The sequence below is a fragment of the Elephas maximus genome, chromosome 9 (genome assembly GCF_024166365.1).
Source record: "Elephas maximus indicus isolate mEleMax1 chromosome 9, mEleMax1 primary haplotype, whole genome shotgun sequence".
Classification (NCBI taxonomy): Eukaryota; Metazoa; Chordata; class Mammalia; order Proboscidea; family Elephantidae; genus Elephas; species Elephas maximus.
Genome location: NC_064827.1, coordinates 74,738,461 through 74,751,865, shown reverse-complemented (window position 1 = coordinate 74,751,865; position 13,405 = coordinate 74,738,461). Strand labels below are relative to the sequence as shown.

The window sequence follows — 13,405 nt, the reverse complement described above, 5'->3', positions numbered from 1 at the left end:
CACTACTCCACCAGGGTTTCCGCTGGGTACATAGTACTCAACAAGAAAAACAAACAAACCATTGCTGTCAAGTCAGTTCTGACTCAATGGCAATGTCATATTTTTCAGAATAAATCCGTGCACCGTAGAGTTTTCAATGACTGTAATCTTTTCTGAAGTAGATCACCAGGGCTTTCTTTCACAGCGCCGCTGGGTGGATTCAAACTGCCAACCTTTTGGATAGTGGCCAAGTACAAATTACTCATGCCAACCAGGGACCTTATAGTACTCAGTCCTATTCAGTAAATTGTTAGTTGATGCTGAACCGCACCCTTGTGGGGCAATAAAACCTGATTTGACTTTGAGAAGCAAGGAGGATGACAGACATCCTGGAAGGGTTCTAAAGTTTTAATTAGTATAACTGGTGATAGTGGGTGGTGAATGAATCCAAGCAACAGAAAATAGTCATGGCAACTAGTACTAGCTTTTCTATATCCGCCCACTTTGAATTAGTCACATAGTCATTGACTAAATTGTTATATCTTGTTTCAAGTCTCCACAGTCATCACTACATAGAGCTTGAGTGACCCAAGAAGCTACTGTATTCATTTGACCCACCATTACCTTCTCGCTGGGCTTCCAACAGGGAAGAGAACTAGCAGCTTATCTGTTTTTTTCCTTCTAGCCCCTGCCCTGATGGGTCTGTCTCTGTGAAGCAGGCCTGATTCTTGCCCCAGGCAGAATTAATGATTCTTTCTTTACATGCTAACACACTTGAACCTCTATTATAACACCTCTTTCATAATGCTTTTGCATTGAAGTTGGTTGTTTGCATTTTGATCTTTCTGGCTATAGTTTAAATTGCTTGGGGGCATGATGTGTGCACATAGTGAAAACTTTAGTAATTGTCATATTAAAACAGATCATAGCACAGAGGCAGTTTCATGAGAGCTAAGAGCACAGACTCAGGAGCTGGGTTAATATCCTAGCTTTGCCTCTGACTCTATGACCTTGGACAAGTTTCTTAGCATCATAGCTTCCTCATCTGTAAAATACTGGCAATAAGGCTACCTTCCTTATAAGGCTGTTGTGAAAATTAGATGAGTTAAATATATGTGAAGCACTTAGAACAGTGCTTGGCAGATAGTAAACACTAAATAAGTGATGGTGGCAGTGATTATAGTATGACTTTTAATCACCCTGAGTTTACCGTTGTTTTCTAAGTTTGGATTTGTTCCTAAAGTTCCATTAACTACTACTACCTGAATGGTTCCATAGTCTCTTCTCTGTGTATGAATACCTAACCAATAGGTACTCGTGGCTATATGTTTAGTTGCGCTTTCTTTCTTTTAGAAAAAGGATTCTTTATTAAAGCAATAGTGTAAATCCATTAGTGAAAACTAAATTATGATCTTGGAAATATTTTTAAAGAAATATAAATATCCACTTATTGTAAACCTGAAGAGACAAATAGATTTTTCTTGCCCATTGATAGTGGTTACATGTTAGGAGGATCATCAGGCTCTGGGCTGACTCCATGACCAGTTAGTAATGTCTGTCCTGGTTACAGAATGGAGTGGCAGCATGCTTGTAGTCCCTGTTTTTAAATGAAGTGTTATCACTCCCAGTATAAACCTGCCTTTTTCTTTTCTGTGTTAAAGAAAAGGCTCTTCTTTCCTCACGCATGGTGCTATAGGCCTTGCTTAGTTTACCATACCATACCCTTCTGTCTCTGCTTCAGTACCTAAAGCTTTTCTCTGGCAGTTTTAGTTGCTTTGATGTTTTGAAGTGTCAAATCTTGGCATGAAAGCTTTTGCCCTGGCTAATAACTTAGGCTTTTTTTTTTTTTTTAATAACTTGGGCTAATTACTCTAGCTAGTAGGTAGCTGAAAACTTAAAAAAAAAAAAAAAAAATAGGAAAGAGAAGCTTCCCCTCGATTGGATGATATTTCTCTGAGGGAAAGGCACTCTATTTGACTCCATGTTGTGGGCTTTTTTTTTCCCCCTATTTTTTCCCCAGATGACAGCCCAAAAATAAGAGGTAGGATGAGATTCACCAAAATAAAAGAGAAATGACTTAAAGAAAGATTGCCCACCCCTCCCCCCGCCACGCAGACACACAGCACTACATGTTGACTACCAAAAAAAAAAAACAGGATATGCTTTGTTCTCTTCCTTCTTTCTATATCACATGCCTGGCACCTGTCTAGAATACCACCTTTTGGGTTCTTTGATTTTTGATAATTTATGCTAAAACTCTTTTCTCCACTAAATGTAGTAAACACAACTTGAACATAGCTGAAGTTTATGATTAAAGGTTTTTCTTATACCTTTAGAAGGGTAACTTACAGAGTCTCCGCAGAATTTTAAAACTTTTTGCTGATCTTATAGTGAGTTTTTCATTTGAGGATAAGTGCAAATCAAAAACAAACAAAAACCACAACACCATTTGAATAATGGCACTACTTATTTTCTAATGATACAGAGGTGGCTTGTAATGAAATAAAAGAATCTAGCTCTTAGACCAAGAAGCAGTTGTTAGAACAGAACAAGGAGATATTGTGTGCTTTAAAATCAGGAAAGGTGTGTGTCAGGGTTGTATCTTTTCACCATACTTACTCAATCTGTATGCTGAGCAAATAATTCAAGAAGCTGGACTAAATGTAGAAGAACGCAGCATCAGGATTAGAGGAAGACTCATTAACAACCTGCAATATTCAGATGATACAACCTTGCTTGCTGAAAGTGAAGAGGACTTAAAGCACTTACTAATGAAGATCAGAGACTACAGCCTTCAGTAAAGATTACACTTCAAAATAAAGAAAACAAAAATCCTCACAACTGGACCAGTAAGCAACATCATGGTAAATGGAGAAAAGATTGAAGTTGTCAAGGATTTTATTTTACTTGGATCCACAATCAAAGCCCATGGAAGCAGCAATCAAGAAATCAAACGACATACTATATTGGGCAAATCTGCTGCAAAAGACCTCTTTAAAAGTGTTGAAAAGCAAAGATGTTACTTTGAGGACTAAGGTGTCCAAGCCATGGTATTTTCAGTTGCCTGATATGCATGCAAAAGCTGAACAGTAAATAAGGAGCACCAAAGAAGAATTGATGCCTTTGAGTTATGGTGCTGACAAAGAATATTGAATATACCATGGACTGCCAGAAGGACAAAAAAATCTGTCTTGCAAGCAGTATAACCAGAATGTTCATTAAAGTCAAGAATGGCGAGACTTCTCATGTACTTTGAACATGTTATTAGGAGGGACCAGTACCTGGAGAGAGACATCAGGCTTGGTAAAGTAAAGAGTCAGGGAAAAAGAAGAAGACCCTCAAGGAAATGGTTTGACACAGTGGCTGCAGCAATGGGCTCAAACATAGCAATGATGTAAGGATGGTGCAGGACCAGATGTGTTTCAATCTCTTTTACAAAGGGTCGCTATGAGTCAGAACTGACTCAGTGGCACCTAACAACAACAACAGCTCTTAAATTGGAAAGCTAACAACTTTCCCAAGACACACAACATTTTCTACAACTGTTCTATATAGGATGATCCTTGGTTGAAATGAGTGGACTTAAAAATGGCCTGTTTTTAAAGTTAGTAATCTTAAATTCTTTCTATACTCTTCATTTTATCAGTTTCCTGATGTTTAGGTTCAGAGGAGAAATCCAAATGCCTCTAACCCTGTGAAACAGGTGTCAGCTTGATCTTGTAACATTCTGAGTTCCGGGTGTGACCATCTGATTTTGTCATCTGCAGCTTGTAGAATTTGGAATCTCGATATCTTTTAGAAACAGCTTCTGGTTTTGATTTATTGAGCAACTGCAATTTGCTAAATGACTGATAATCTCACCTACCATTTCTCATGATGTTAAGCTAGAGACATTTTAACATTCCTTAAACATCTTCTGAGCACCTGCTCTGTGTCAGGCATAGTAGGAGATAAGGAGAGGAATCGCATGTGGTGTCTGTCCTTGAGGAGCTCTGTCTTTAGCCCCATGCCCTTGGGCACCTAAGATCATCTACCACTGGGATCTTCCTATTATCAGGGGCCAAGCATGGAGGCAGGCTGTGCTCTCCACTGTCAGGTGATGGAAACGGGGTGGCTCAAAGGTAGTGGTTCCTAGGGGGCACATGAATTAAAGGTGGGCCTTTGTAGCTGCAGGTGTGAGAAAGCAAGGCCAGCTTAGAGATGGACTCTGTTTTACTTACTATGGCTGACTCAGAAGGTAAAATGGGCAGAGGAGGAGCATTCTTCATGTCTAGTTCCTCTGGAATTAGAAGTCATCAAAGCTAGAAGGGGAAACAGAGATTGTGTAGTCCAATCTCTCATTTTTCATGTAGGGGAATTGAGACACAGGAGAGGAGGTGGCTTGCTCAGATCACAAAGACAGTTAGTGGAAGGTTCCATGCAAATATATGAAAGAGAACACGACAAAAAGCAAGACTTTTGAATATACATGTGTCTCCAAACTGGGATTTAAACCTTTCCCTTTGAATAATAATCATTACTTCTTTGTCTAGAATTTCCTGTGGATTAAAGACAGTACAATACCTTAGTTAAATGTAAATTCCGAGTAAATGCTCAGATCTGTTTTTGTTTTAAAAATGATTATTTTATTTTATTAGTACATTGCTGTAGATAATTGGTCATCTTCGATGGTACTGGGTGTGGGTTAACATCAAGGCAAATGCATTTGTACATATTTGGTATTGCTCACAGGACAGTATCTTTTTTAAATTCAGAAGCTTCAGCAAAGTATATGGCACAGAATAGGCACTCAGTAAAAATTTTATAGTTAATTTATACATTGTGGAAATACAATGGCCGTTATAGTCTGACAGACCTGGATATGAGTCCCAGTTCTGTCACTTACTAGCTATGTGACCTTGGGCAAGTTATTTCACCTATGAGGCTGTTTCCTTATCTGTGAAATGTGATGTTGAGTGTGTATTTATTTAAACACACACACAGACATATATATCCATCTATTTATTCCTACAAAATAATACTTTGCAAAGTCCTCAGCCCCCTCACAGAGCCTGGTGCACTCTCTTTGGGATTCTTATTTTTATTGTGTTAAATCGCAGAACTGCCAATAGGAATCAGCTGAGGCATTGAATCTAAGATTGTGACAATCTAGACATTCTCTGAGAAATACCTTAAAAAAAAAATCTGTCTTTGTGATTTTTTTCAACTCTATCATTGATCTCTCTCCATTCATGTCCTACTACCGCTGCCTTTTTCCCTTTTCTTCGTTTGCCTCAAAGAAAATTAATGGAGCCATATATAAAGCTCCAAGATAGAACCGACCTTGTGCACCTTTAATTGAGGACTGAATTTGCTAAAGTGCATCCAAAAACCCACCAGTGGTTTACTTTATAGTCTGTGTCCTGGCTAGACTGGCTGTTGGCTGTATAATATGTCTAGTTTTGTCTGGAGTCTTAGACTGTTCAGCTGCTTCAGGGCAAAATCTTTTGGGGTGTCATTAAATGGGATTGATAATTGGCTTCTGATGAATATTCATTGTGACTAATGACTTTGGGCAAATTTTACACATACTATCTTTCTATTCTCCCACTAAGTGAAATTTTGATAGGATCATTTTCCTCAACTTGCACTTCAATTAAATATTCACAATACCCCCTTTGTTGACTGTACTCCAAATTGTATATTTTCATTACTTTTAAATTTTGTCTTCCGTTAAGAAATGAGTATCAACCTTTTTGATCCATGTTTTTAGAAATAGGGTTTTAGTATTATTTTTTAAAATAAGTGACTAGTGATAATGGGACATAATATGTCATTTCTAGTTAAGCGTAGCTATGTCAGACTTTTCTTGTAATTGATTTAGCCACTATTCATTCCTAAGTAACGGTGCACATAGTTTGTGCCATTTAGGATTTTGGAAAAGAGCCAAACAATTCCTTTTCTTTGTTTGTTTGTTTTCCTAATGAAATGCGTGAATGAATTTTACCCCAATTGTGGAGATTTGGCCCTTAGAAAACCCCCTAATGAAGTGATCAAACACCTTAAAAGCTTGGTTTTTATACGGGATAAGTAATTTTACAATCTTGGCATTTAGCTTGGTAAATTTTCTTGAGATTAAGGAGACATGAAAAAGAGCATTGTCTGAAAAAGATAAGATCTCTGCCACTTTATCCTTTGAAATAGGATTTTGACCCAAACCAACTTAAGCTAGAAAGAGGCAGGTAATCAAGTTCTGTCGCAACCAGGACAGTTCTGTTGAATGACTTTTTCAAAGAGAATTACAAATAAATACATGATGATGACGTTCTCTTACATTTGTATGATACTTCATGGATTTTAAAGTGCTTATATTTGATGTGTCATAGAGTTATAGAGTAGGTGTATCATTGAATGAATGAATGATTTGATCCTAGAAGTGGCATATTTGTGTATCTAAACTTATTCTTGTTTTGGAATTTGAGTCATAGACATCTCTGAGATTCATGAAAATGTTGGTCCAGTACCATTAAAAGCCAAGCCACTGACTGTATTGTGAATATATTCTAAGTAGAAGTTGTTTTTTAATTTACTCAGGAAACATTGCATTTACTAGCACCTATAAATTTTTATATATATATAATATATATATATATGTCAGGAAACCCTGGTAGTGTAGTGGCTAAGAGCTACAGCTGCGAACTAAGAGGCTGGCAGTTTGAATCCACCAGGTGCTCTTTGGAAACCCTATGGGGCACTTCTACCCTGTCCTGTAGGGTTGCTATGAGTCAGAATCAACTCAACCTCAATGGGTTTGGTTGGTTTTATATATATATCATGGGGGCAGTGGTGGATCAGTGGTAGAATTCCCTCCTTCCATACAGGAGACCCAGGGTTGATTCTGGGCCAGTGTCTCTCAAGCACAGCCACCACTTGTCTGTCACAGGAGGCTTACATGTTGCTATGATGCTGACCAGGTTTCAGTGGTACTTCCACACTAAGATGGACTAGGAAGAAAGGCCCGGCAATCTACTTCTGAAAATCAGCCAGTGAAAACTCTATGTGTCCCAGCCATTAGATTCACTTGTGCATAGGATTACCATGAGTCAAGGAGCCGACTTGACAGTAGCTAACAACAACATATATGTGCCATTGCCACTGAGGAAATGGAGATGAAAAGAGAGACAGGGTTTTCTTTCCTTTACAGTGAGGAGGTAAACATGCAGACAGTTATGGGCCATATGCCCAGGGGAGCCATGCAGGGCTTCATAGAAGATGGCACTTAAGCAGAGACCTGGAGGAGGAGGGGTTTGCCAGGGCCACAAGTCCGGCTGATTTAGGGGGAGGGTGCAAATAAATAGAAAAAGGAGTGCATAACTCTTCCTGGGTCTGCAGATGATTTATTCTAAGGATAAACTTTGGGAGGGCAGTAGCAACTATGGCCAGAGATGCTTCTCTACAGATAGACAGGGCCAGTTCATGGAGACATTCCTATTCCAGACATGCCACCGAAGACTGAGTAAGGAGTAATGTTACTGGACCTACACTTTTGTAAGAGCACTTTGGCAGCTGGTGGAAGGGTGGGCAGAAAGGGGTGGGACCCGAGGCCCACGTAAGCCTTCAGCCTGACTTCAGGGTAGAGCTAGAGTAAAGTGGCTTCATTCTCCACTCAACACCAGCAAAGATTTTTCATCTGTTCTAACCCTGCCGGATTGGTCATGCATATATGACAACCTCCTTTATGTGGAAACCTACTGAAATGGATCTGGGAGGGATGGATTAAACCAGTGGAGTTGCTGGGAACAGCTCTTGAGCAAGCTTGCTAGATTGACGCCCCTGTTCACGACATGTCCTGATTTAAAGGATGAGGTCTGATGGGAAAGGGGGGGGCGGCGTAAGTAGCAGCTCTGGCTTTAATACACAGCTCTTACAACTGTGAAACATCAGCAGAATATCCAATTTAAAGCCGTTCATGTTACACTAACCTCTGGGATTCTTTTAACTGGACCTTGGCACGTCACTCTTTTGCCACATAAATGTCCTTCTGTCAGCAAAGGCCAGTTAACAGCTTCCAAAAGAAGCAAAGTCCTCAAGGGAACAGACTTCCCAGAAATCAAAGAAACATTAAAGAAAAAAAAGACAGAAAGAAGCATGTGTTGTTGGCTTTTGTCACTTCATAGCCATGTCTCCTCAGGTATTGGTTTTCTTCCTTCTTACACTATATTGAGTTTTGAAACAATTTTATGTATTTATTATCTTTGTTTCCTAATTTTTTTAATAGTATCCAATACCAGTTGTGTGATGTGTCTAGCTCTTAAAAAATAAAAAAGGAACACAGAATAGAGATCATGTCAAAAGAATGGGGAAAGGAAGGATTAGTCAGTAAACAGTGCTGGAGCAATTGATTAACTATGTGGAAAAAATAAATTCTCACCTCAGTTCTTAAACCTGAATTAATTCCAGATGGATTAGAGAGTTAAATGCTGGGCAGAAAATGTGGAGGACGTTCTTAGGAAACAGTCATGACGGAAAAGATTTGTCTACATAATTATTTAAAACTCTGCCTCAGCTAGAAGTTCAGAGAAAATTAAACCAGGATAAATTAATATTTTTAAAAATCTTCCAGAGAATTAGTATCTTTTATATAATCATAAGTACTTGCTTGTAAATCAATTAAAAAATACTAATGCTTATTAGAACAAAATGAACTAAGAATATTAACAGACCACATCCCTAAGAAATATAGTCAAGAAACTATGATAAAACATTCAGTCTCTGTCGTGGTCAGAGAAATAAAAGTAAAAAGACATAAATGATTCATTATAAAACTACTAGCTTGACTATAATGGCTGGTGCTGGTGAGGTACAAAGAGGTCAGCATTCCAGTACTTGGCTCGGAGAGTATAAAGAATATACTTTATACTTCATCTATTTATTTTATATTTATATATTTATGACACTTATTAAGTGACTTAAAATAGTTATAACCTTTGTCTCTTAATTCTACATCTAGGAACCCCATAGAAAAACTATTGACCTGATCTGATTATTTATACTTAGTGGCAGAAGAGCGGTTGAATATAGTATAGGAAGTTCATTGAGTAGAGTATCATACAATCATTAAAGGATACACTTTCTAAATATTTAAGTGAATGGGAAAATGCTATCGTATAATGTTAAAGAAAGAGCAGAAAAAAACTGTGTTTATAATATCCTAACTTGTTAGAAAAGGAAAGATGAGTATATATGTGTGTAATACCATAAAATATTGAATTATCTTCAAATGGTAGTGACTTATGTTCCTTCATCCCTATCTCCATTTTCTAAATTTTCTACTGTAATTGTACATTTGTTTTATAATAAAAAAAAAATAGATTTTTTTAAAAAAGAAAGTTCTTATTAAATTTGAATTAGGGTAATTGAGTTAATTGAGAATTATTTATCCAAGTTTTCAACTTATAATTTGAAACATGTTGATAAGTTTGTATTTAATTTTATTGCAGAAATCAGATGGTAGTACTTCCTCACTTGGACTGTTTTAGCTCTGAACCTCTGGTTTGCCTCTGTTGCAGCTAACTGCCTGCATCCACGGGTCTGCTGCGATGCTCTACCCCATGTACTGGCAGCACGTGTACATCCCCGTCCTGCCGCCACATCTGCTGGACTACTGCTGGTAAGGCTGCGGCTTGCCCTGCTCTCTGCTTTTCCTTCATGGACTAACCAGGAATGTCAGGTCTGGAACTGGTTAATGCAGTAGGTGACAAAATTAAAAATACTAACTTCAAAATGACATTTGGGTTTTAGATCTCCTGACTGCCTGGCCCTCTTATTGCCAAAAAGCTTTCGTACATGTCTTCATGACATTCTAAAGAGTTCAAGAGAGCAGATAATACCTTTCCCATTTCTTAGTTTGGGGAAACCAAAGCACCAAGAGGTTGCGTGATTTTTTTTTTTTTTTTTTTTCCTTCCTAAGACACATTGGGAGCTAGTGACAAGAACAATGGATATCCCCAAGGTCTTCAGGCTCTTGCCATGTCCTGACATGTTCCATAGACTTGCTCTCAGCTGTGGTTTGCAAGCAAGCCTGACATGAGAACCCTCTGAAATTTTTGATGAGAATTTTAGTGTTCAACGAAATGTATTTTAGAGTCAGCTCTCTATCTTCCAGCTATATAAATAACACTTGGCTCAAGACTTTGTTTTCTCATCTGCAAAATAAAGTTGTTCAATATATCATTATGTAAGAATGAAATGAGATAACAGGTGCAATGACACCATGTAGAAAAGCTGGCTTATGGTAAGGTACTCAATAAGTGTTTCTGTGGTAGTGTCGCCATCATCACTGTCTTCGATAGATTACAAAAGAGACTGTAACTGATTTGGACCTGTTTTCATTATGAGTAACTTTCCTTCTCCAGTGTAATGTGATTTAAGACATTGTCTCCAAACAGCTCAAGTCAGCAGCAGTTGATAAGGAAGCACTATACATATTAAGGAAAAGCACTAACTGCCTGCCAGAAATTGAGAGCTTCAGGAGAAAGGGACCATTTGATGGGCGATAGCCCTGTCACCTAAGAACTGGTAATTCAAGACATCTACCATTGGTTCAACGATTGATTCCAGGCCAGTCATAATTTTTGCTGGGATCTCCAGCCCATTCTGCAGTCATCTCATTGAAAAGGTTCACCCAGGAGCCACATTTTCCTGGGAGCAGAAAGACATTCCAAGGTCGTTTCTTATTTGATTGTGTCGGGCTCACACTTATCCCAAGAAGCCATGAGCATGACAGAGATCTAGGTCAGAGCCATCAAATAAAAATCAGTGGTCCTCTCTAGTGCATAGCGCTAAGTGAACTGGCTTATTTCTGTCTTTATTGTGTATCTTATTATGGTGGATCTTTTTATCCATCCCTTCCTCCCACCTCTAAGAGGTTTAGGGGCAATGTGATTCCAGCCATGTGGAGTATGTAATCCTGGCCTATTTTAAATTTCTTGATTCACCAGATAGCTGGGCCCAACATTTTGTTTGCTATGTCCCCTTATACCTTGATTTATTTTAGAAATTATTTCTAGTTATATGGTGACTTGAGGCACTGCCGGTTTACGTTTCATTTTTTTAATTCATTCTGAAGTAGGTAGGAGGTATTATAATTTTTATAGGTACAAAAGGATAAGGATATAAATCTCTTAATAATGATTTCACCAGTTTATTACATTAAATACTTGGGACTGCCCTTTTCCACAGGGAGTGTTTGTAAAGAAATCTTCCCCTCTATCAAGTTCTCTAACATCTCCCTTCCCCTGGGGACTCTATGGAACGTTGAATGCTCTCCAGTTGAAGCTGCTGTTTATACTCCCAGCATCCAAAGTAAAGGTTGTCAGACTCTTGTCCCCACTGCCATGGCCTGGTGCAAGCTCCGCTTTGTCATTTGGCTTCTAGCACAGCACCTAGGAATCTTCTTCAGTGCCCTGTCACTGTTGTCTACTTGTCTCCGTCCTCTGTTTGCTTAGAGGTCCACATCTTCTTCCTACTTCATTGCCTGCCATCCTCAGTGGCTCCAAATCCACACCTTTGGCCTTCGTTTACTCCCACTATACTCACGTTTGCTATATTTTGTCGTCTATAAAAAAAAAATGTCTTTTTCCTCCCTCAGTGAGGCCATGCTGGAGCACAAACAAGGATGGAGCTGGAGGAGGATATCTGAGTCCCTGTCTCAGCTCCGTTACTGCCCAGCTATGTAGCTTACAGCAAGTGACTTTGCCTCTCTGAATCTCCCTCCTTATCTGAAAAGAGGAACCCTGGTGGTGCAGTGGTTAAAGTGCTTGGCTGCCAACCTAAAGGTCAGCGGTTCAAACCTACCAGATGTTCCACAGGAGAAAGACTTGGCCATCTGCTTCCGTAAAGATTTCAGCCATGGAAACAATAAGGGACTGTTCTATTCTGTCCTATAGTGTCACTATGAGTCAGAATCAATTCTATCGCAATGAGTTTTTTGTTTTGTTTTTTATCTGGAGAGAAGTGAAAATATTGATGCTTATTCCTGGAGTTGTTTTGAGGGTGAAATAAAATTATGTATGTGCAAAAGGACTTTGTAGACTGAAAAGCACTGACAGGCACCCAGCAGGTGCCATACATACCTTGCGTCATTTAATCATTTGAAACTCGCTCAGTTCTTACATCTCTGGCTGAAGGAGTCTCCCCTCTAATTCTAGCTTCCTTCCTTTGCCACCTGTTCTCTTCTCTTTTCTTTTGAATACCCCTGTATCTTTGCCATGACTTTCTCCTACCAGCCCTCTTGCCCCTTCTCTGCTCTACCTACCTGTTTATTAACCTCTTTCTGGTTTTACTTGGCTTCCTCTTGTCCTGGACCTTGATGAGCTTTCTAGTACAGCAAACATTCACTGGTGCTTCCTTGTCTGAGGCACAGTGCAAAGTACAGGGAAGACAGTGATGAGAACAAGTCTAGACCTAAAGGGACTGACAGTCAAGTGTAGAAGACAGGCATACAAACAGATTATGATGCTAAGATCCGTGAGAGAGGAGCTATTCTAGGATTTCTCACTAATTCCCAGAGGCTCCTGCTCCCTGGTCTTTCCACTGACCCTGGGCATGCTCTCCCTTCTTATCTGCTCCTTGTCTGGCAGTACTGTGAGAGGTCTCAAAACCATTGCAAAAGGGGTCTACTAGAAAGTGATGCTGTCTAACCTTAGTTTTCCCTCCTCCTCCTCCACATGGCCCTCAGCAGCTGCCCTAAACCCTCATTCCCCCACCACACTCAAGGCTCTCCTCTCCCCAACATGCACCAGACTCAGGGATGAGCTTCACCCCCTGTTTTGGTAAGAAGGGAGAGGCCATGTGGTCTATTTCTACCACTGCCTTTCTCCCTGTCCCCAAGGCTTGTTACATGTCGTCTTCTCCTCTACCTCCCCTGAGGAAGGAAGAGCAGTCTGGCCAAAGCCATTGACTTCACCTGGGCTTGGGTTTTGTCTCCTGAGAATTCTCTGGGACCCACCTCAGATCTCTCTTCTCTCTGGCATCAGTAAACTCCCTTTCCATTCCCCCTCCTCTCCCTACAAATGTACTCAGGTACCCCATTCCTCAGACTAGACCTCTGCTTAGCTTTGCTGTTCCCTTCAAGTTTCTGAACCAACTATCCTGCCTTTTTTTCACTGCCATGCCTCTCAAAGGAAAGGACACTATTGGTGTTCGTTGTTGTTTTAGTGAAAGATCGGGGTAGAGGGGCAGAGGCTGCCATTGAAATTCTGCGAGGACGAAGGAGACAAATAGGGTGAGAGGGGAAAAGAAAGAACAAAACACACACCCAAGGGACAGAGATAGTGAGGGGGGTAGAGACAAAGGTAGGAGAAGGTAGAGAGGGGACATATGTCCACCAAGACATACTCCCAGAGTGATACCCAGCCCCCTTTCAGCACATAGAACCTGCTGCCAA

General features: G+C 39.7%; 1 protein-coding gene across 21 annotated transcripts in view; it reads left to right on the top strand.

The window, feature by feature from the left end:
• The window catches only part of DENND1A (DENN domain containing 1A), a 568,035-nt gene that overhangs the window by 295,186 nt on the left and 259,444 nt on the right, over positions 1-13,405 (top strand). For all 21 annotated transcript variants that reach the window (XR_007518642.1, XM_049895674.1, XM_049895683.1 and 18 more), the window contains one exon: positions 9,528-9,628. Coding sequence is in view for 20 of the 21 variants with exons in the window: in XM_049895674.1 (XP_049751631.1) it covers positions 9,528-9,628 (101 nt within the window). In the remaining variant the exon portion in view is untranslated. The remainder of the gene's footprint in view (positions 1-9,527; positions 9,629-13,405) is intronic.